Source organism: Eptatretus burgeri, chromosome 15 (assembly GCF_056783735.1).
Source record: "Eptatretus burgeri isolate ZD-2024b chromosome 15, Ebu_testis_v1, whole genome shotgun sequence".
Classification (NCBI taxonomy): domain Eukaryota; kingdom Metazoa; phylum Chordata; class Myxini; order Myxiniformes; family Myxinidae; genus Eptatretus; species Eptatretus burgeri.
Window position 1 is genome coordinate 45,924,201 of NC_140975.1, and position 22,663 is coordinate 45,946,863.

Sequence of the window (22,663 nt, forward strand, 5' to 3'; positions counted from 1 at the left end):
CCCCGTTTCAACCGGTTCACCGCAGCCCGTGTTTCCACAAGCGAAGGTGGACCACAGTTGATTCGAGGGTCAGCAACAGGGATTGTAACACCCTTGACGTCCAACTCGACAGCTGGGGGATCAGCCTGGTACAACCGCTCAAAGTAACCGGCCCAGCGGGCCTTCACTTCAGACTCCTCTGTTAAGAGCCGACCACTCTCTAACTGCAGTGCTCCGAGGGATGGGCTTGGATGAACGTAATGTGCGAATTCCCCTGTAAGCGGGACAAGAATCACCTGTCCACAGGTGATGCTCGACCCCCTCACAGATTCTTCGCACATAGGCCTCCTTGTCCACCCTCAGTGCACGTACAGTTTTACGCCTCAGCTCCCGAACAGCTCAGCTCTGCCATTCAGCCTGGCCCTGCGACTCTGGGCAATGGTATCCAGTGTCCCTTGAGAGACAAAATTCTTCTTTGCCCTGCGGTGAGCTCCAAGGCATCCACCGGCAATATCAAGGATGGTGGTCTTGAAGGCGCTCCACAACTCTTCAGGACCCCCCAAAGCACCCAGACCCCCCAAGTGTCCACTCAACCTGTTCGCAAACTCCTCAGCGACTCTCTCATCCCTGAGCTTGCCACATCCAGCCTAGGCTGGGATGGTACCATTCTCCAGGATTTAAGGTGCAGCTTTAGAGTTGCAACAACAAGCCTGTGGTCAGTATTGAGAAACTGAGCACTCCGGTAGACCCTGCAGTTCTGGATCATCCTCCAGCGACCGTCAATGAGGACATGGTCAATCTCCTTTGCCGCACCGCCAGTGTTGGAATACCAAGTCCAGCGATGAGCTTGTGGGCGCTGAAACAATGAACCAGCCACCCTAAGTCCATGACTTCTTGCAAAGTCAAGGAACTTAGTGCTATTGTGGTTCATAGTTCCTGACCCATGGGGACCAACACATGTCTCATAACCATCCCTATCAGTTCCAGTCGATGCACTGAAATCCCCCAAGATTAGAAGTGTATCTTGTCTGGGGTACTGATCAACCACAGACTCGAGTGTGGCGTAGAATGTGTCCTTCACGATGAGATCACTCGCCTCAGTCGGAGCATATACAGAGACCAGGGAAATGACACCGAAGGAGTGACGAATCCTTAATCTCATAATACGCTCGTTGACCGGTGTTACCTCAATTATCATTGGGGTCAGCTTATTGGACACAGCTACAGCAACTCCTTGGGTATGGTAACCATCAGAGCGACCAGACCAATAGTAGGTGTACCACCCACCATGATCTCACCGCAATCCGGTCTCCGAACCTCAGAGAGAGCTGCAATCCCGATGTCCAAACGCTTGAGCTCAGATGACAAACAGAGACAGGTGATCATCCTCTCTTAGGGATAGGACATTCCAGGCACCCACCCAAAGGGACCGCCTCAGGTTAACCCAAGGAGACCGCCGTCTGGTGGACGACACCTCAGCACCACTCCGACACACTCTCCCGCAATCTGACCCAGGGATGTTACCCCGTGGTTTCCCTCCTATCATCAAAGATTGGGGGTCCCGAAGGCTTTGCCCCAATCCCGTCATCCAGTGAGCTGCCCTGCAAAGGGAAGCTGCACAGGAGGTACTCCCACGGAGTGGGTTTTCAGACTTTTTTGCGTTTTTGTGTTTTGCGGAATGAAGGGTTTTACGGTGGCCGGAGTGCAAATCCTGCCACCAACCTCTGAATAAAAAAGTAACCCAACTGCAGGAGGACGTCCGCAGACACAGTTGGGCACTTGATATGGATGGCCATTGGCTCACAAGGAGCTCCTCCGCCCTTTGACAGGTTTTGTTTTTAATCCTGCTGGGTGTCCATATCCAAACACCCTCCTCACCAGAAAACCTGGTGGGGGAGACGGTTTAGTCGCCGACAACTCGACCATGGAACAGGTTAGTACAGGTTTACATGGTACCTGTAGCAAGTCACAGATCTAACCTGACCTGACACGTTATATATATATATATATATATATATATACAGTAGACTAGGCGTAAGTCGGCAGCGTGTAACTCGTCACTTCGCCTAAGTCGGCAGCGTCAAAAAGTCCCGAATTTATCTCATGTTAAGTCCCTATGAATAAGGGGTCATCCCTCTGTAAGTCGTCATCTCTAAGTCGTCACTTCGTCTAAGTCGTCAGATGTTGTCCGTTCCCGCGTAATGGAAACTCAAGTAAATTACCACTCCTAACTCGTCACACGGAACTGCTGCCTCGTGAGAATCCCGATTTCATGGAATCGTGATGCTCGCTCATTGGTTTACACCGTCAGTGATAGGCTATTTATAACTGCGTACACACGTTGATTGCACTGCAGGCAGGACAATGGCGACTAAGCGTAAGCTTACAACTAAAACCTACCAAGAAAAATACGACATTATCCAGTTTTGCGAGGCAACCCCACTGATGAAGAAAACAGCCATAGCTGAGAAGTTGGACATCAAACGGCAGACATTGAACGATATCTTGAAGAATAAGGGCATGATGTTTGGACAAGTGGAGAAGATCGCGAGGCCGGTAGTAAGTGTGAAACGCGTGAAATGTGTGTCCTTTGAAGATGTCGATGACGCGCTCATCATCTGGTTTCGGCAAATGTCGGCTCAGCCAAATATTCGGTTGGACGGTGAAATGTTGCTGCTGAAGGCACGTCAATTCGCTGCGGACCTCGGGCATGATGATGCCGAGACCTTGCCGATGCACTGGATAGAGAGATTCAAAGTGAGGTGGGGAATCGGCAAGGTCAAGAAGTGCGGCGAATCAGGCAGCGTGGATTCGCAGTGGTGCACGACTGGAAGGATGGCAAATTGAAAGACATCTTGGAAAGGTATCAGCCTCGGGACGTGTACAATGCCGACGAGACTGGGCTTTTCTGGCAGATGCTGCCAGAAAAGTCTCTGGGGTTCGTTGGTCAATCCCATCATGGTGATAAGCAGGCGAAGTTGTTGTCTTACAGTTGTTCATTATCTTTACTTTTGATAAACTGATTCATGAATTCCATCTTTGCTTGATCACTTTCCAACTCACCAATGAACCCCCCCTATGCCCCAAGGATTGTGTTTTCCTTTTGGTACAATAGCCGGCTCTCACACATACGTGTCCAGGCCACGCGCGACTTCATCCTTCACCCCACAGTCATCATGAATGTTCGCATACGCGCAAGTCGTCACATTTCTAAGTCGTCACTTTTTTCTCGGTCCCGATGGTGACGACTTACGCCTAGTCTACTGTATATATATATATATATATATATATATATATATATATATATATATATATATATATATATATATATATATATTTATTTATTTATTTTTGCGGGCCAGGGTCCGGTGGCGAGAACGACCACTTGGTGGCGAAAGTTACGTCGATTCCCATCGGACTCTCCGGAATTGTAGGCCGTCATTCCGGATAATTCCGTGACGTGGCGGGTCGCTTAGCCGACTGTGGACGCCAATACCTCCACCGCGTAGCGTAGGGTCTTTTTGTCTAGAACCAATTTACCTAATTAACCATGTGGTGTCGTCTACCGGGGAACCACGCCCTCGGTACGTCTTGCCCGAACCGGATCATTCTACCAACTACCTTTCCGGTTCGGATGTAGCCGAGCGGAACTACGAAGGACGTACCGGCTGGAATGAACAGAATATCGGGAATAAAGACCTGGCTAAAACTCAGATCCAAACCATGCTGAACCAATGAAGGAAAATACGAAAACGAACTGGGAACATTTCTATAATAATTTATTTACACTAAAGTGAGGAAAGTTATGTGGTACAGGTAACAGGTTTATTGGGGATGTTATGCATGGGAAGATGAGAGAAAGATGGAGTGCAACAATTTTACAGCAACTTATAAAGCAGACACAGAGCAGACTTGTCACGGGATATGCAGGCAAGATTTACAATGATCAAACACTTAAACAGTTCTACATAAAGACGGCGCCACACACTCAGACGAAAATAAACCCAGGTGTATTGCAAGGACCCCCGCAGCCAGAGAGGGAGGTGAGCTGAGGTCGCAGTTCTTTTGGGGTACCTGCACGTTGGAGGGAAGGGGTGCTCCATGGTGCGGGACCTGTCAGTGGTAGCAGTGGTTGCACAGCCACACGCACGGAGACCGTGTCCACGAAGGAGCCTGGGTGGAGCAGAGCAGAGTCCGAGACGGGGATCAGGGCCACCGACAGGACCCACGAGAAACTCGGTCAAGATCGGGCACCCTCAAACCAGCGCAACAGATGGGCCGCCGAGGCGAGACGCGGGCAGACCCTCCGTGTCACGACCCTCCTCCTTTCTTTGGCAACCCGCGACTCCAACCATCTCACTCCAACCACTGTCTCGCTCCAACGCTGTTTATCTCCAACCTCAGACTCCAGCTAACCCGGCCAACCCACACAGAATTCTCTCTCTACCCTCTCAGGATGGTGCCGTAATTTATCTCCCAGCCAAGGACTCCACGCTGAGGATCGCTTCGTAATTTATAGATCGCCCTCAGCGGGGAGGGACCTTAGTGAAGCCGACGTCACTGTTCGCCCTGATTGTACGAGGCTTCCATGAGGCCTCCCTTTATGGGCGGGATTTCGGCCATACCGGGAAGCCCGCCCACTCCACAGATGCGGACTCGCCAAAAAGGAACTACTGCGAGAGGATTTAGCCTCGGACAGAAAGTCACTGGTTGGGCGAGTAGACGAACAAGCGTTTGTTTAGCCCATGCGAGAGGAAGGTACTGTGGTTCATAATGGAGGGGATAGAAAGATTTATTAATCTAACCAAAAAACATCGCAACGCACCCCTTTCATTTCCCACTAAACAAAAGGAGGGTTCGATCTACACATATACTTAACAGAATAACTAACTTTGGGGCACCTGTATGTTTGTATGCAGACGATTCCTCGAACCGTTAAAAAAAAAAAAAAAAAAAAGTATATATATATATACACTGAAATGCAAAAGAAACTTACCACTTGTTTGAAATGTAATAAAATTGTAACAGTTCAAAATAAAACAAAGCAACAATTGCTAATTGAAACATTGGCATTTTATTGATGACATGTCAAGTTTTTGACCAAGATACACCATCTCATAAGTTTGTGTTGTTCACAGCACAGAACAGCACAGTCCCCTTTCAATAGCATGTGTGTCCACCATTGTTTTGGATACAAGCAGTGCATCGTCGGCGCATACTGCCTACCAGTCTTTGGATGGATTGCTGCTGGATTCTATCCCACTCAGTCCTCAATGTCTGAAGCAGCTCTGCCCGTGTCCTGGCCCTGCCAACTACGCGTCTCCCAAGCTCATCCCACAGGTGCTCTATGGGATTCAGGTCAGGGGAGAGCGCAGACCACTGCATGGTGTTGATATTCTCGCCTTGGAGAAATGCAGTGGTAAAGCGAGCAGCATGGGGACGAGCGTTGTCATGCTGAAAGGTTCTTGTGGCATGTTGATTGAAATGCCCATTTTGCACTGGCCATTTTAAAGCCAATATCAAGACATCACATGCAGCTCATTAAAATCATCCCGTACCCCTTGGCTAATCACTGACAGTCAAAACGGCTGTTCAACAGCTGTGCGATGAAGTGACAACTGAAGGTTCAAGTGACCATCCATGACTTTTTTGTCTGACAGTGAGGACACTATTGTCCACAAATAAGTTCACACATTTACTACACGCAGTGCTATTGTTGATATTTAAAGGTTGAAAAGGTGGTAAGTTTCTTTTGCGTTTCAGTATATATATTGCAAAGACTCACTGACATCTCTCAACTGTGAATGGAGGGAACAACCAATTAGCTCTAACCTAATCAATTAAACCCAGGTGGCTAGGATTATATAAATAAATCGACTTTTCATTTGTGAATGTGAATGTCTTTTCAGCTGTGGAGAAACTCTGGGAAGGGTTTGAAACAGAAACAAAGAGCATATCTTGTGTAGCCTTACATGGTTGCATTATGCAGCTTCTTCAGTGAGAAGAGCATGGGAGAAGTTGATCTATATAATATATATATATATATATATATATATATATATATATATATATATATATATATATATATATATATATATATATACACTGTATATATATATACACAGTATATATATATATATATATATATATATATATATATATATACAGTATATATGTAAAGAATTATAAGCCCAGACCAGGAATCAAACCCAGGTCCTCTGGTCTATAAAACCAGACTTGTACTCTGTCATCTGAGCTATCTGGGCAACCCATCAGCTAAGCATGCAAATGAAGACCCCTTTACCCACTGGTGTTCCCTTAAGATCTCTTTACGCACGGGTGTTCTGGCTCTCCTGCCACCTCCACTGTTTCCCCACCCACCCCACCTGGGCAACGCTGGGTAACCCTGCTTGTATATTATAATATATATATATATATATATATATATATATATATATATATATATATGTATACATACATATATATATATATATATATATATATATATATATATATATATATGTATACATACATATACATATATATATATATATATATATATATATATATATATATATAATCCTCTTTCATGTCTGTGGAAGTTTTTAGTCCCCCCAACCATGCATGGTACAGTCAGTCCATCCGTCCATTCGTCTGGAGTCCATACTCAAAAATGAAAGGATGCGTTTCTTTCATATTCGGTAAATGTGTGCAATAATATATAACCAATTTGGCATTTTGGGAATTTAAATTTTTGATGGGAGCGAATAGTACAGGATTGCATTTATTTCCAGGAACCATTATTTATTTATTACCTCCACCACCAAAGGTGGAAGGAGGTTATTTTATTTACGCATTTCCACCTTACCATGTGCTCTCCCAACACACAACTTTCAATTACTTATGGTATTCCTTTTATCTTCAGGAGCCTCAATCAATATAAGAAAAAACTAATTGCATGAGCTGTTGAACAATACAGTACTCTGATATGCTGAGTGGACCACCAGTATCATTGTTACCTTCTTCATCTTGTGACTGCCTTGAGCTGGTTTTTCCTGATCTGGAGAAACGTCACTCAGCTCTGCAGACATTGAGGTGACCTCTTCCTCCACCTCCACTGCGACAAACAATATGTGATGTTACAATCAGGAAGTATTTGATGCAATGGATATGTTCGTATTGACACAGGGTGAGAAACAAACAAACAAAATAATGAATAAATAAAAATTAAAGGAAGAAAATAAATGGAGGAAGAGACAATAATGTGAATGCTTCGCCATCACAGGTTGTGCATTTATATTACTGTGCTCTGTGAGCAAACTTGGAAGTTTAATTTGAAAAGAACTAACTTCATGGGAAGTATTAAAAATTTCAAGCAAGCTTCATGCCATATTTAATAACGTTTCTCATTATGGATTTCTCATCTCACCTTCCATAAATTTATAATATAAGCACAAATAGTGCAATGTAAGTTCCTAAAAGGAAGAGAAGGGAGGATGACAGGAAAGGGAAGGGAGGGTGGGGTGTGAGGATTGGGAAGAGAAGGGGGGAAAAAAAGCCTGCAAGGAGACAGGAGACAGGTGAGGGGAATGAATGGGGATGTATGAGCTCATAAAGGGTTGGGGCTGATGGGGGTCAAAGTTTCACCATTTCCCAAATGTAATAAATCGATCGACCTTCTGTACTTATTGAGAGACTATTTTCATCAATACCATGGAATCTTGGGAATACGAAGTTGTAGAAAGGAATTTTTTAGAAAGTAGCAAAATATTATTAAAAACATGAAATAAAACAGAATATAAAATATGGCATCTACTGTACGTTTTCAAAATTCGTCTCCAATGCAATTTGTTTTAACAAGAACCACGTCCACTTTTATTGGATTTAAAGCCTTGTTTGAGCATCTTATGATGACATGCTGTTGAAAAAGCGTTTGGGATGTTCTCTGTCAAGGATCAAACCACCAACATCCCAGATTCAGAAAATAAAGACAAACCATTAAGCCGCAAGTCTGGCTACGAAGCTGTCTGTCAAGTATGCATTCAACTTGTGGACAATGAACGATCAGATTGTATCTTTCAAAAAAGATCCAATGTAGTACACTTAGTCCTCGATTTACACTCATTATATTTACGTTGTTTTGACTTAACACCTTGGACAAAGTTCTGTACAATTTCCTTTTAACATCTTTTAATTTTTTTTTAAACAATATTAATCTTTTTCTCCATCACAAAACCGTTAAATCGAAAATTAAAAGGTGTTAATAGTAAATTGTTCAGTACTTTCACCAAGGCACAATGTCGAAAAAAAACGTAAATAGAATGAGTGTAAATCGAGGACTACGTTTACTGTATTTTCATGTCCACAAGGCCACTGGGATAACATAAACAAGGACAAATGTGTCCAAGAGCAGCGTCCTAAAGGTTTTGTCGGCTAAAAAATAAAAAATAAAAAAAACCCCAACAACAACAATAGTGGGGCAACTTAGCATAACAATTGTGCATTTTGTGAGGAAAGCACAGAATTTGGCACACTAGTAGCCTAACATATTATGAACAGATTTGGATATTGGGCCATCTCAAAATTTTTGATGGCAGTGGAAAATGGCTGCCACAGCCATCAGCGGCTGAATTTGAGATGGCCCAATATCCAAATCTGTTCATAATATGTTAGGCTACTAGTGTGCCAAATTCGGTGCTTTCCTCACAAAATGCACAATTGTTATGCTACATTTAGCTAAGCTGCCCCACTACAACAACTTCCGATATTTCGTTACGTGCCTTGATTAAGCCAATAGCGAGACCCGTCATAATGTATTTATGTATTTACGATATATAGTGTATTTACGAAATAACTAATGTATTTACGAAATTACAATATGATAAATGGAATAATCTTTAAATAGTAACGTGAACTTTTCGAAACTTTAAAGCAAATGTCCGAATATATTTAAAAGTTCATGATAGACGCTCTCAAAAGGCACCGTCAATGCGAGGATGTGTACATGTGCTTAGTATTTAAGGAGATCCAGATCTTGTATATACAAGAGCCGAGTCCTAGAGGTTAAGGTTTTGTCTTCACAAGAAGAACAAGAAGAAGAAGAAGAAGAAGAAGAACAAGAAGAGGAAGAAGAAGAAGAACGCCGAGCTCTCTATGAGCAGCGTTCGCTACGCGAGACGCTGCTAAAAATCTATCATGCACCTAGAGTGGGGGTGGTTTCTGTCTCTTCATCGTTCTCGTAGTCCAACACAGCAGCGTGCTCATTGATGCCCACCTCCATTAAATTTCGGAAAGCTTCAAGCTGCTCTGAGGAGCACACCATGGTAAAAGACAAAAAGAAAGAACAAGCAATTTGTTACGTTCATATTTGTAAGGATCTGCAAAACATTAAAAGCACCGTGTAGTGATTACATATATGATGTAGGTAAGGAAAGGGTACAGGATGGCCTTGAGGTACGCACACGGCACACTCGTATCTAATCCGTCTAGCCTGGGTTTGAACTCCGATCCAATGATAAAGCTATCATCCCATTGTTTCGCAGGCAAGATGATACATCAATGCATGTGCCGTCCTGCGGATGGATGTTAAATTCGATATCCCTTCTGCTGGCAATAGATGATGGACATTAAAGAGTGGGTGAGCTATTTCGTGAAAAGTAGGCGAACTATCGCCAACATCATGGTCAAAGTCCATATTCCAGCCCGAACTATTGCTGGGAGAGGGATGGCAAACCACCCACCATGACCCTTAGCTAAGAAACTGCGTCAGGAGAACTCACGCTCTGGAACAGAGTATGGTACATCAGATCGGAGGTAAGGAAAGGAAAGGGAGAGTGGGGGAGCGAACAAAACTCTGCCATTTCGTATATGTTAAAAATGCCTCTGAAACTAGTTTGTTTTATAATTTATTGTTGTATCATCAGGAAATGCAATAAAAATATCTATAAACACAAATGTAATGGTAACGTTAAACAGGAACACCTGATAAAGCAGAGCACAACAGTAACTAGACAACTCATGTGCATCACTCACTCTGCTCGACCTCTGGCTTCAGCCTCTTGTTTTTGATGAGGATTTTCAGCTTGAGGTCCTCTGGTGACGGTAAGGGACAGCCAGGCTCCAACTGGAGGGCAGAAGAGCATGCAATAGTTATTGACACAAACCTTGACTGACAGTCAAATATTATCCTGAATGTTTGGTTCAATATGATGCATAGTGAACATAAATGACTTAAACATAATATTTGTCGAATGACCACCAACCTTTGTGCCAGCTTAATGAGAATAGGATTACTGGAAGGACACTGAAGAGTTGTTGAGAAGGGTCAGACAGAGAAAGCAATGTTACAGAATAGACCACTGACCTGCCTGTGATGTGAGAGCAACAGACCGCGTGCTTCGGCCTCATCACAGGAGATTCCAATGATTTCGAGAGCTTTAGATCCCACAGAATCCAAGAGAAACAGATGCGATGCTGGGGCGCTAGCCTATAGTGGAGAGTAGTACTTCACTTAGCTACAGACAATGGCCTTGTAGATTGTGAGTGGCTCTGATTTTCCAAGAAAAGACTTGACTGATGGAGGATTCCCAGTCTGCAGCTCGCTTTGAAAACCAGCTTTGTTATGTGGTTGGAAAGGTGATGGCTGATGTTGAGGCCGAGAAATTCAAGAAACTGAACCCCTTCCAGGGGGTGACCAAGGAAATAGATAGGTGTGTTCGTTTGATGATCATTCTGGAGTGATCACACGAGAGCGAGATTTTCCAGGATTTAAAGAAACTAGTACATGCCCGTACGTGTGTGGCCGTACGTGCAACAACAAAAAAAATCTTTCAAACCGCGAGCCAGAAACAACAACCACACAGGCTGTTCCTTCGCTCCCGCATGCCCGTAAGTGCACCCCCCCCACCAAGAAACAAACAAACAAAAAAAAACTTTCAAACCGCGAGCCAGAAACAACAACCACACAGGCCGTTCCTTCGCTCTCGCATGCCCATACGTGCACCCCCCCCCCCCAAGAAACAAACAAACTTTCAAACCGCGAGCCAGAAACAACCACACAGGCCGTTCCTTCGCTCTCGTAAACAAGGACTGGATTGGGGCATTGTGTTTATCTATAAATGCGCATAAGAAATCGAGAAATTATTAGAATACATTGTCATCACCATCCGGAAGTAGTGCATGCCCGTACGGAATGTTCACATGCATTCCACGAATTATCGCTTGCATTGAAGTAAGAACTGCTGTGATACACACACAGAGTTAATTAAAATCCAAATGAAAATCAAGTTTACCTCCCTGTCTTTGCTTGCCATGACATTCACTGCCATTGACCATTGCCACTCCTACGCCACGGTAACTAAGGCACTGATCCCCATTGTAACCGGCACGGCATGTGACGTCATCGTCGGCCGGCCGCGCACCAGCCTACGCGAAGTTAAGTCTTCGCTGTCCGGAAGGTCACATATCGCAGTTACAATGATTCGCAATTTAGTTTTAATGGCCAATTATTCAATTAGCGCCAACTTATTTTGCCTTTCGCAATGTTATCGCAAGGAAAAACACAAAGAGAAGAGAGGACAAAAAAGAAAGAAAAAAAAAACGTACGTGCAAAAAAAAAATAAAATTTACTTTCAAACAACCACACAAGCTGTTCCTTCGCTCTCGTAAACGACGACTGGATTGGGGCATTGTGTTTATCTATAAATGCGCATAAGAAATCGAGAAATTATTAGAATACACTAAGTCATCACTATCCGGAAGTCTGTACGTTGTAACCCGTAATGGGGAATGCGGCTGAGGTTATCTTCCCCATCGGCCACGCCTACAGAGCAACGTGTCTTGTCATTGGTTGGTAAATAAATGGCCGCAGCAACGTGTCTTGTCATTGGTTGGTAAATAAATGGCCATAACTTGGGAAGCACTTGTCCGATTAATATCAAACCTTGAAAAAGCACATACTCAGGTCCCCAGCAATATACCTGGCAAGTTTCAATTAGATCGGATCAGTGGTTGTCGAGAAACAGCGGTCACACACAGACACAGACACAGACACAGACACACACACATTGCTGGAATTATCGATAGATGTTCCATTTATCAGACCAGAGTTTAATCATTTTCAAATAAATCTGTCTTATGCTTCATTGAGTTTACCTCAGAGAAAGAGCAGGTTCATTCTCTGACCTTCTTGGATATCTTAGGTAGTAAGATGTCCTCATGACTCCTTGAAGACCTCACGACACAGAAAACCTACGTGCAGTTCACAAATCAGTACCTTGACTTTTTATTACATCATCCTACTTCCCATAAACACTCAATTGTATTCACACTCGTTCAGAGGGCTCACTCCCATTGTCATCATCAATAAAGCCCAAGAGGAACTTTTACACCCGAGAATGGTCTTGAAAGCCAACATGTATCCAGTCCACTTACCCCCGGGTACTATTATCCCCATGTACACTTTGCACTCCTCCTTCAAATGCAAGGGGTGAGAAAGAAATGGAACATCAAGGCCTTTGCTCTATTGTTACTCTTCGTCCTTCAGGTGTTTGACAGAATCTGAAGTGTTTGAGAACAGTCGGTATTAATGCACTAATTCAACCCGTAGGCAGTCTTCATAAATCACGAACAAGGGTTAAAGATGTACCGGAGAAAGAGCAACGCACAGGTGTGCTCTGCTGTATTTTGTGCCCAGGGTGTGCAAATAAATATTCTGGTCAAACAGGTTTCAATCTGAACACCAGGCTCAAAAGAGCATGCAAGGGCCTTTTGACTCGGCTTCAGTGAGAGAGCAGCCATTGTGAGACGTGCTTCATTTTCTGCTCACGTGCCTCGATGGGAGAATGTCAAGCTTTTAGATTCAACACCGAATTGGCATAGACAGCTTTTCCTGGAATCCCTGACAAGTGATTCTCTCACAAAGGAAACGGTGAACATCTCATTGGCTTATGAGCCCTTATTCATGGAACACATTGGACAAGAATAACTGAAATGGTGAGCTGGAGTAAGAGAGAGGAAACACTCCATCGCTCTCTTGTAATACTGTAAGAACACATTTATATTTTTACCTCTGCCACCAAAGGTGAATGAGGTTATGTTTTCACCCCTTTCTGTCTGTTTCTTTGTGTACACGATATCTCAAAAAGTTGTGGACGGATCAGGATGAACTTTTGTGGACAGGTTCGGTGTGTGACAACGACGTACTGATTCGATCTTAATGAAGATCCGTATCCGGATCCGACAACTAGAATTTTAGAAGTGATTCCTCACCATTGAGAGATTTTTCCCAAAACGATACAGTACTTCACAGCATGATATTTCAAAAATGTATTGGACCCAATATATTCTCGTGGATCAGGCATTACGTGGCAGAGATATGCGCTCTACCGACTGTCCTAGTTGTCGTAGTTTTCAACCCTTTAAAATGTGTGGTGCACATAAGCACAAGGCTCCTGCTGATTCGTACTATTGCTAAGCACGCACACAATGTGGAGCTGTGCACTAACCCAACCCTAACCCTAATACTCAGACACACAAACACACTCAACGCCATTGCTGAAGACTGCCAAATTGGATTATTCAATTTTTAATTTTTTTTATTAAGTGTCCTGAAACCAAATGAGGAATTGTGTCATTTCAGGCCCTGAACATGCTTCTGAACATTAATAATAACGTGTAAAGCAAATTTGGGATTTGACTCGGTCCTTGAGGAAATTGCATCAAAGTGAATCTGTTTATGATTACAAGTCCCCCTTAATTCACAATGAAAATTGTTTCATGGCAGAGAATTCATCAATTCAAACAACTTCAACACATAATACCAGCAAATGCTAGCTCCGAGCAAGATGGCTCAACTAACTGTGTATCGACCTACGTGTCTTGTGGAGCTAGCTGTCATGTGCAGGCTGTGGCTGTGCAGGCTGTGGTTGGATCACTCTCTGGGGGTGCGGCTGTGCCACTGATACAGCGCCTTCTGTTACTACTTACCAGTACACTGGTACTCATTTCACCGACCTCGGAAGGATGACAGGCTGAATCAACCCTACCTGGTGTTAATTCAGCGGAATTAATTAATCCAGTGGTGTTAATTCAGAGGCTAGAACTCAGGCTCCTAAGATATCTAAGATCTATAAGCCAGCCACCCGAACCGTTAAGCCAACACCATGTTTAAGTTCTAGTCGATAAGACAGTTTGTTTCCATCTTTGGATATGAATTGCATTATCTGGTAAGGATGAAATGAAAATGCAACATCAATGGTGGGCAAAATAAATTTATAATCGGTCAAGTGTATCAAGTCAAGCCCTGATCATGCTTCTTAATGTTTCCAATTTCAGCTTCTCACGGTATCCGATGATTTCACATTAATAATGGTCTATTGTTCTCAGTTAACAAAATGAACGATGCACTCAAGCCCGATAGTAATTGATGGAGTCTCTAAGGGATGTGCAGAGTAACATGAAGATCTTTCACAAGTCCCAGTAAAGTGCCATTATGATTGAATGAATGAATGAATGAATGAATGAATGTTTGCATGATGAGTAAGTGGCTCACCCGGTGGTTTTCCAGTGGCTGTTTGAGCAGCAAGTCCCCCAAAATATCCTCGCAGTATCTCGCCATCTTGTGTTGCTGGGCTTTGCTGAACAGGATGAGAAACATTCTACATGCAGGCTCATTTGAGAGCACGATCAAAAGAATCATCAAAATCTCAAATTCTTCATCGAGGCTGTGCACATGTTTGGTGATTTGTATAAACTATAAAGAGGAGGTACATCGTGAATGACGAGGTACCTGCAATGATTTTCAAATGACAGAATAACGGGGTACTCGGAAGTAACGAATGCTGTCTCTTTGATGGCCTGTATGACATCCTGATGAGAAATACACAGGGAGATAAAGAGAGGCATTATGGCTGGAAGGGACATGTCTCATGTCATAATAATTAATTATATGCAAAAATTCAGATACATTGACTTTTGTATAGTGACTAAGGCTTAGAGAGAGGAAAAACACACACACACACACACACACACACACACACACACACACACACACACACACACACACACACACACACACACACACACACACACACACACACACACACACACACACGGAAGATGTGCTCGTTGCAATTAATTGGTAAAATCACGATTCAGTCGTATTCTTTATTGTTAAATACAGGTGTCTGTGGATCCTAGAAGAGCAGAACAAATAGGGTGAAGGATCAACATACAAAAGTGGGGTAAAGGGGAACCAGGAGGATCATGTGGAGATGCACTTCATACAGAATGGGGAAACTCGGTGAAAGAGGGGTGGGAGCAGGTGTAACAAAGCTCATAGGTGGAAATGGAGAGAGCATGGGTTTTTATGATCATCCAGTGACAATGACATGATCGTACTTTCATGATCTGCCACTCATCCAATAGTTGACTCCGAGAATTTGGTTTGTAATTTGTTCAGGATGCCGGCAATAACTTGCCTAATCTTTGTGACGGTCACAGTGGGATGTTTCACGCCACCCAACTAAAGCAAGCAGATGGAGATGGGACACCCAGTTTAACGTCTGTCTGAGAGATCATTGATTGGCGAAACACTCTGCCTGCAAAACACCAGGGTGGCAGTATATCATCGGACCAAGGTTCAAATCCAGGCCAGACAGCTCAGAAGCAAATATGTATACCTCTTGGCAACTGTGTGTGTGCGTGTGTATATGTGTATGTGTATGTGTATGTGTGTGTGTATATATGTGTGTATGTGTGTGTGTATGTGTGTGTGTGTGTGTGTGTGTGTATGCATGTGTGTGTGTATATATGTGTGTATGTGTATGTGTATGTGTGTGTGTATATATATATATGTGTGTATGTGTGTGTGTATGTGTGCGTGTGTGTGTGTGCGCATGTGTGTATATATGTGTGTGCACGTGTGTGCGTGTGTGTATGTGTATATGTGTGTATGTGTGGATGTGTATATGTGTATATGTGTATATGTGTGTGTATGTGTGTAAATATATATTGTTACTGGCCGGGAGTCGGACACCAACTGACCGCTCTGAGCAGAGCCGCAAGTCGAGTCGGCCCGACCGATCGCCCGGAATATAGATCGCAGCCCGGATAACTCCGAGCGACGGGTCTTTGTACAAGAACCGAAATACGCCAATCAGCAGATCACGTGGGGTAGGGTCGATTGTCAATCTTCAATGTACCTAAATACCCACGTGATCCAACGACCGGGGTATTCCACCCTCGACGGAACTCGTACGGAACAAACCGCCGAGGCGAGCCTGTCCCGTGCGCGATTCCGAGCGGCGTAATCGCCGAGAACCGTCGGTCCAAATGTCGCCTTATTACGGCAAACCAACGGCTTTCGAACTGCCAACACACGAAATGTTCAGTCAATGAGGGAATGGACGCAACGAGCAGGTTTACATTCACACAAGGACATTTATTATAATGAAACACGTATGCAATTAAATAAGGCAAAACACGTATGCAATTATACAAGCAACAAAAGCACGACAAAAGAACTACAACTGTCTACTTATTATGTACAGTCATTTACACTTCACAGCAGTTCCTACTTATTAGACGGGCCCACGGACACACGTACGCGCACGCACGCACGCACGCAAGCACGCACGCACACACATACACACGAAATGGTGGCTGAGGCCTTTAATCACGAGCTCCAGCTCGGAGGACAGGTGAGCTGAAACTCAGAGCCTAACTTGAACCTTTCCACCTCGTGTGGTCTTCAACTTGTCCGGTCCCAGGCTCCAGCGAGAGCGAGCTGGATCCAAATCGCCGTGAGCCGCGTTCCTTCCCGAGCTCCCGCAAATCCTCCCGCGCTTCTCAACACGTGCCGGTGAGACGAGGCGCCGATCCTTCCTGTCGATGCGTCGATTCCCCGAGAATCCAACTCCAAGAAGAGGCCGACACGTCGCATCAAGCCGGGAAACAAAATGGAGAACAAATTGCTCCACGAACCAAGAAGAAGAGGAAGAAGAAGAAGAAGCCTCCACTCACAGCTCGAGCCGAACAACCGGCTCAAGTTCCTTCTAAAACAAAGCAGCATCCGAAGCTCACTGAGCCAGCCGAAGCAAAAAGCTTCCGAAGGCCTCAAGCCAAGCAAGCCAAGCAGGACGCGATGGCCTGCTGAACGACTGCTCTCTCCGAAGCAAAAAGCTTACTCCTCCCACAGGACTCAACACACGAACTCTGCACATGGGACTCAGAACGGGACTCTTCACAAACTCTGCCACGGGACTCCCACGAACTCTTTACACGGGACTTTCACGAACTCAGCCCACAAATTCAGCCCTACCACGGGACTCCCCCAAACAAAGAAAAGATGTCCTCTTTATCCTTTGCACCCCCTCCCCCGCACCCAGAGTGACTCATGCCCTCGTTATCCACCCCCCGCTCAACCACGGGTGAGAGGGAGTTGTTGACGTCACCGCAGGGTTCTTCTTCCTCTTCGCAGAAGAGGGGGGAGGGATGTCTCCATTGTTCGCTCCCTAATTATTAAATCGATCCGCAGCGAATCTAATCGATCTCTGAACATTTAAACAATGAAAGGTGAGCTATCAAGGGAACATGCACTTATCGACATAGCTGACTAAGGGAACCTGTATGTTGCGTGCAATTGAATTCCAAATTCGTAACACTACCCCCTCCCCTTTTTACAGACTCGTCCCGAGTCGTCAAATTTTTGTGTGACCAGCGTGTGTAAGTTTTCCCCTAGTACGTTCTACCTTTGGATCCCTGAGTGTGACATTTCTTTAAACGTGTCCCAAAAATAAATAACCTAATTCACTGCGTAACTAACTAAACAAACTCTCAGACTCATTCAGACAACTTAACTAAAATTGCCGGCGCTAAAACAAACATGCAGGTGGGGTTCCACGTATTTACAATCTTAACTTATCTATTACATTACACTAACCATGGCCCAGGACTTGTGATCTGTAAAAGGGAAAAAGGTAAAAGGCAAAAGTCGTTGCAAAGTCTTTGGTGTAGGGGCATGGATGGAGATGGTCGCAAAACACAAAAAATGGACTGGATGCACAGGCTGCCTGCAGGGCAGTCCTCACAAAACTGGATGGTCCTGGCACGCATGGTGATGGATGGACGCAGGGGCAAACGCAAACAAGGGCGAGCAGGCATGGGGTCATGGCAGAGGCAGGCAACTAGGCATGGCAAGGTAAGCCCATGCAGAACAGGCAGCTGCAGCACAACAGGCCGGCAGGTGAAGCTGGCCGGCCTCTGTTGTGGTTCCATCAGGTCTGGAGTGAGTGCGGTGGTGCCGGCCGCTCTGAAGGCGGGCTCGGACCTAGCCTACTGTCTCCCCCCACTCTATCGCCTTTGCCTGTCTCTGTCCATACTCACTCCCTTAATTTGCCACACAACACAACCAAATTTTGCCCCTCTTTATTTTTATTTCCCTTTTATAATTGTCTCCCTAACCCCCTTTATTGTCTTTGTCCGGCTAGCCTATCATGTCCACCTAGCCTACTCCCAACCCCTACGTTCCCTCTCTGGAGGGGATTCGGGAGAGACTAGCGTCCTGTCTCGAGGCCCAACGAAGCCTCAGAATGGCCTCCTCAGAGTTCAGCGATTTACCAAGGTGAGTCCAGCGGCCTACAACGAGCGAAGGGATGGATGGTGCGAAGGGGTACATCTCCTATCTACCCTAACCTTCATTAACCTAAAACTACCCCGGGGCTTTCCAAAAACGCCTCACACTTTAAAACTATCGGTTCTAAAAACCATGATTCCCGTCGCCTGTGTTGGTGTCCATTATAAATTTGGGCCTTGCCCTCAAATTTTCATACGTGCCCTCGCACATTTTCGTGGCTGGGCAGCATGGCTCAACTGGCAGGAACTCTCCCTCTGCCGAACTCTAACCATGGCATGCCCAGGCCCACAGGCTGCTTCCGAGCCTAGCTGCTCCCTATAAATGTGGGGGGCTGCCCTCTCTGGCATTGCCCTCCTCCGATGCCCACGTGGCGTGTTGATGCCCCGGGTCCCTTTCCGAGGGTCGCCCGTGCCCACTACACTGCCCCCGTGGCATTCTGGCGCTAGGGGTTCCGTTTCCGACAGGTCGCCTGTGCCCACTACTCTATCCCAGCCCCTCTTGGGCCCTTGGCCTACTCTGGCCGACTAGTCCGGTGCCTGGAGTGCCCACTACACAAAACTCAACTTTCCGCAGCCACGCTCCCAGCCGGTCCATGAACTCTTGCACCCCTCCAAATGGGTTTCATGCCTTCTCTCGACACCAACAAAACGACCTCCTGTTAGTAAATTTGAAAAACCCACGAGCTAACATTAAACTGACCCTGGGGTCACTTGGGTGGGAATCACTCCTCCCCCCAACCAGTCATTCGCACCATGCATACCACATTCGCTCCACTCGCACACTTGGGCCCACTGTCCTACACTCATTCCTCACACACTTTCCATTTCGCAACTCACACCAACACTCCACACTGCCATCCTTCTAACTAACTTGTGCTCCCTTTGTCATGCCTTAAAACTCATGCACGTTCCATTTACTCTACGTAGCTAAGCTACGTCACCACTACACATTTCCAGTCTGTCCGTGTCTCCAAAAATCCAAAAATTCCATTTCCTAAATCTAAACTAAAATCCCTCTAACTCATCCATTCCACGGGCTCCATGAGGTACAACCCATGTCCCCATGAAGCCGGTCTCACTAACTCTAACCCATCCTCCTAACTAGTACTTCCTGTGCCCCCAACAAGGGGGTCTTCCACCCCTTGCCTGGGAATCCTGTTCACCCGAAGCGAGGCTTGCTTTTCTCAACTTTTTTTTCTTCATAATGCGCACCACCAGCGCGGAAGTTCACAGCCGCGCTCTTTTTCCATGACGTCATGGCAGCTGCTTGCGCCCCGCGCACCTCATCCCTCTTGGACGGTACCGTCCGGCAGGAATTCCCTTCTGCCGGATTCCAAACACGTGCAGCCATGACGTCACTCTGCGCATCTCAAAGCAAGCCCCGTGTTTCGAGGGGTTCCCCACGCAAACACATGTGCTCTGCTTGTCGGAGCTTTACAAACACGCTCGCGTGGAGAACCCATCCGGTCCAAATTCTGAATCCAGCCTAGCTTCTGTCCGTCCGCGGGATCGGCTAACATCCACCGCTGGCGTTTCCGGACCGGGTTTCACCTGCGCAGCCGCGCACGTGGCAGCCTTGTGCGTAGCACAGCACGGACCCTGCGCTCGCTGCTGTGCAAACCCGGAGCGGTGCTCAAAACAGCTACGGCCGCTACCCGGCCCTTGTCCTTCATCTGGTCCCGTCGTCGTCGCCATTCAATGCACACACTCTTGCGTGCCACGACGCTCACACACTCCACCATGGCACTCGGACACGGGGATGCGGTTGCGTCCTCCTGCATACCGACTGTCATCTCCCTCACGTACAGCGACCTCACACACGCTGTTTCTCTCACACATCGCCTTTCACTCACACACACCATACTACTCACACAATGCGTGCTTTCCAGCACGCATTTCGCCACATTCGTAACCACACACACCGGGACGACCACGCTGGGGATTTGCGTCACCACAAGGGTTCCCGGGGCCTTCATACCTCCAAGCTTTGTGTGCACCTGTCAACAGTACCCTCCCCCTCTACCTCGTTCGGCACGACAGGACCCACCTGGTTGAGATCCGCCTGAAGGGGGCACATTTCCTCCCTTCGTTCCTGAAGAAGGCTATCCTGCTGCTTGCATCGGGTCCCAACACATTCCTCAAGCTCAACCCCATTGTCCCTCACTACCTCCATGTATGCGTGTTCGTCCTTTGTGTCGTATTTATCGTGTAGTCGCTCCTCTACCGTTTCTACCTCCCGTGTCTCTGTTATTCCTTTTATTATTTCTGTCGTCTCTACGTGTCTTCCCATACACGTCTCCGTCACCCCATTTAATTTTTCCCTCTGTGTCACAGTCACTTTCTCTGTCACCTGCACGAGTCTCGTCTTACACGTCCCCCGTATTACTTTGTCCTCCACCGCGGGGCCGACACAGTCCACACTCCCCCTCAGCTCACTCGCTCCAGCACGTGGCGCCGCCATTATGAGCTCCACTGCCCGCGTTTCGCTCCTTGCAACTGCTTCACTGCCTTTTGCCAAGCCTGGAGATTCCGCTCGATGCGCTGCATCTCACCCCGCAGTTTTTGCATATTCTCATCCATGTTGTTTTTTATTTCTTCCTTCATTTCCTTTGCGTTTTCTTTTAAATTCGCTTTCATTTCGTTTTTCATTTCGCTTTGCATTCCATCCATTTTGTTTTCCCCATTCATTTTTCATTTGTTGCATATTTGTTTCCATGTTGCTTATTATCTTGCAAGCACTTTCATCCATTTCGCTTCCCATGCCATCCATCTTTGCCAGCAAAATTAACAATACCTGGCGCAAAATGGGAGTGTCCTGCACGGTGATTTCGTCCTGAGCCATAGATTCTAACATTTCCAAATCCATTCCTAATCCCTCGTACCCCTGCTCGTCTTGGCTGAACATTTTATGTGCTGGGAATAAAATTTATAACGCTCGTAATTTGGGGACACGGGGGGGGGGGGAGGGGGGGTTTGCTCTGTATACCCCTGATCCGACTCCGTGAATTTTGCTACGGAGCCGGAGGGGACCGAATCGCACTCCTGACAACCAATTGTTACGGGCTGGGGGGTCAGCCGCCAACCGACCGCTCTGAACGGAGCCGCAAGTCGAGTCGGCCCGACCGATCGCCCGGAATATAGATCGCCGCCCGGATAACTTCGAGCGACGGGTCCTTGTACAAGAACCGAAATACGCCAATCGACAGATCACGTGGGGTAGGGTCAATTGCCAATCTTCAATTTACCGAAATACCCACGTGATCCAACTACCGGGGTATTCCACCCTCGACGGAACTCGTACGGAACAAACCGCCGAGGCGAGTTTGTCCGTGCGCGATTCCGAGCGGCGTAATCGCTGAGAACCGTTGGTCCAAATGTCCCCCTATTACAGCAAACCAACGGCTTTCTAACACCCAACACACGAAATGTTCAGTCAATGAGGGAATGGACGCAACGAGCAGGTTTACATTCACACAAGGACATTTATTATAATGAAACACGTATGCAATTAAATAAGGCAAAACACGTATGCAATTATGCAAGCAACAAAAGCACGACAAAAGAACTACAACCGTCTACTTATTATGTACAGTCATTTATACTTAACAGCAGTTCCTACTTATTAGATGGGCCCACGGACACACGCACACACGTACACACGTACACATGTACACACGTACACACACACACACACGTACACACACACACACACACGTACACACACACACACACACGAAATGGTGGCTGAGGCCTTTCATCACGAGCTCCAGCTCGGAGGACAGGTGAGCTGAAACTCAGAGCCTAACTCGAACCTTTCCACCTCGTGTGGTCTTCAACTTGTCCGGTCCCGGGCTCCAGCGAGAGCGAGCTGGATCCAATCGACGCAATCCTTCCCGAGCTCCCGCGAATCCTCCCGCGCTTCTCAACACATGCCGGTAAGACGAGGCGCCGATCCTTCCTGTCGATGCATCACTTCCCCGAGGATCCAACTCCAAGAAGAGGCCGACGCGTCGCACCAAGCCGGGAAACAAAATGGAGAACAAAAAGCTCC

At 46.1% G+C, this 22,663-nt stretch overlaps 1 protein-coding gene across 4 annotated transcripts in view; it reads right to left on the reverse strand.

Annotated features, from left to right (window-relative positions):
- The window catches only part of LOC147012100 (1-phosphatidylinositol 4,5-bisphosphate phosphodiesterase beta-4-like), a 203,532-nt gene that overhangs the window by 60,871 nt on the left and 119,998 nt on the right, over positions 1-22,663 (reverse strand). For all 4 annotated transcript variants that reach the window (XM_085858348.1, XM_085858349.1, XM_085858346.1 and 1 more), the window contains exons 14-18: positions 14,768-14,847; positions 14,531-14,615; positions 10,012-10,102; positions 9,181-9,285; positions 6,999-7,096 (exon numbers count right to left, since the gene is read on the reverse strand). In XM_085858348.1, the coding sequence (XP_085714474.1) occupies positions 6,999-7,096; positions 9,181-9,285; positions 10,012-10,102; positions 14,531-14,615; positions 14,768-14,847 (459 nt within the window). The remainder of the gene's footprint in view (positions 1-6,998; positions 7,097-9,180; positions 9,286-10,011; positions 10,103-14,530; positions 14,616-14,767; positions 14,848-22,663) is intronic.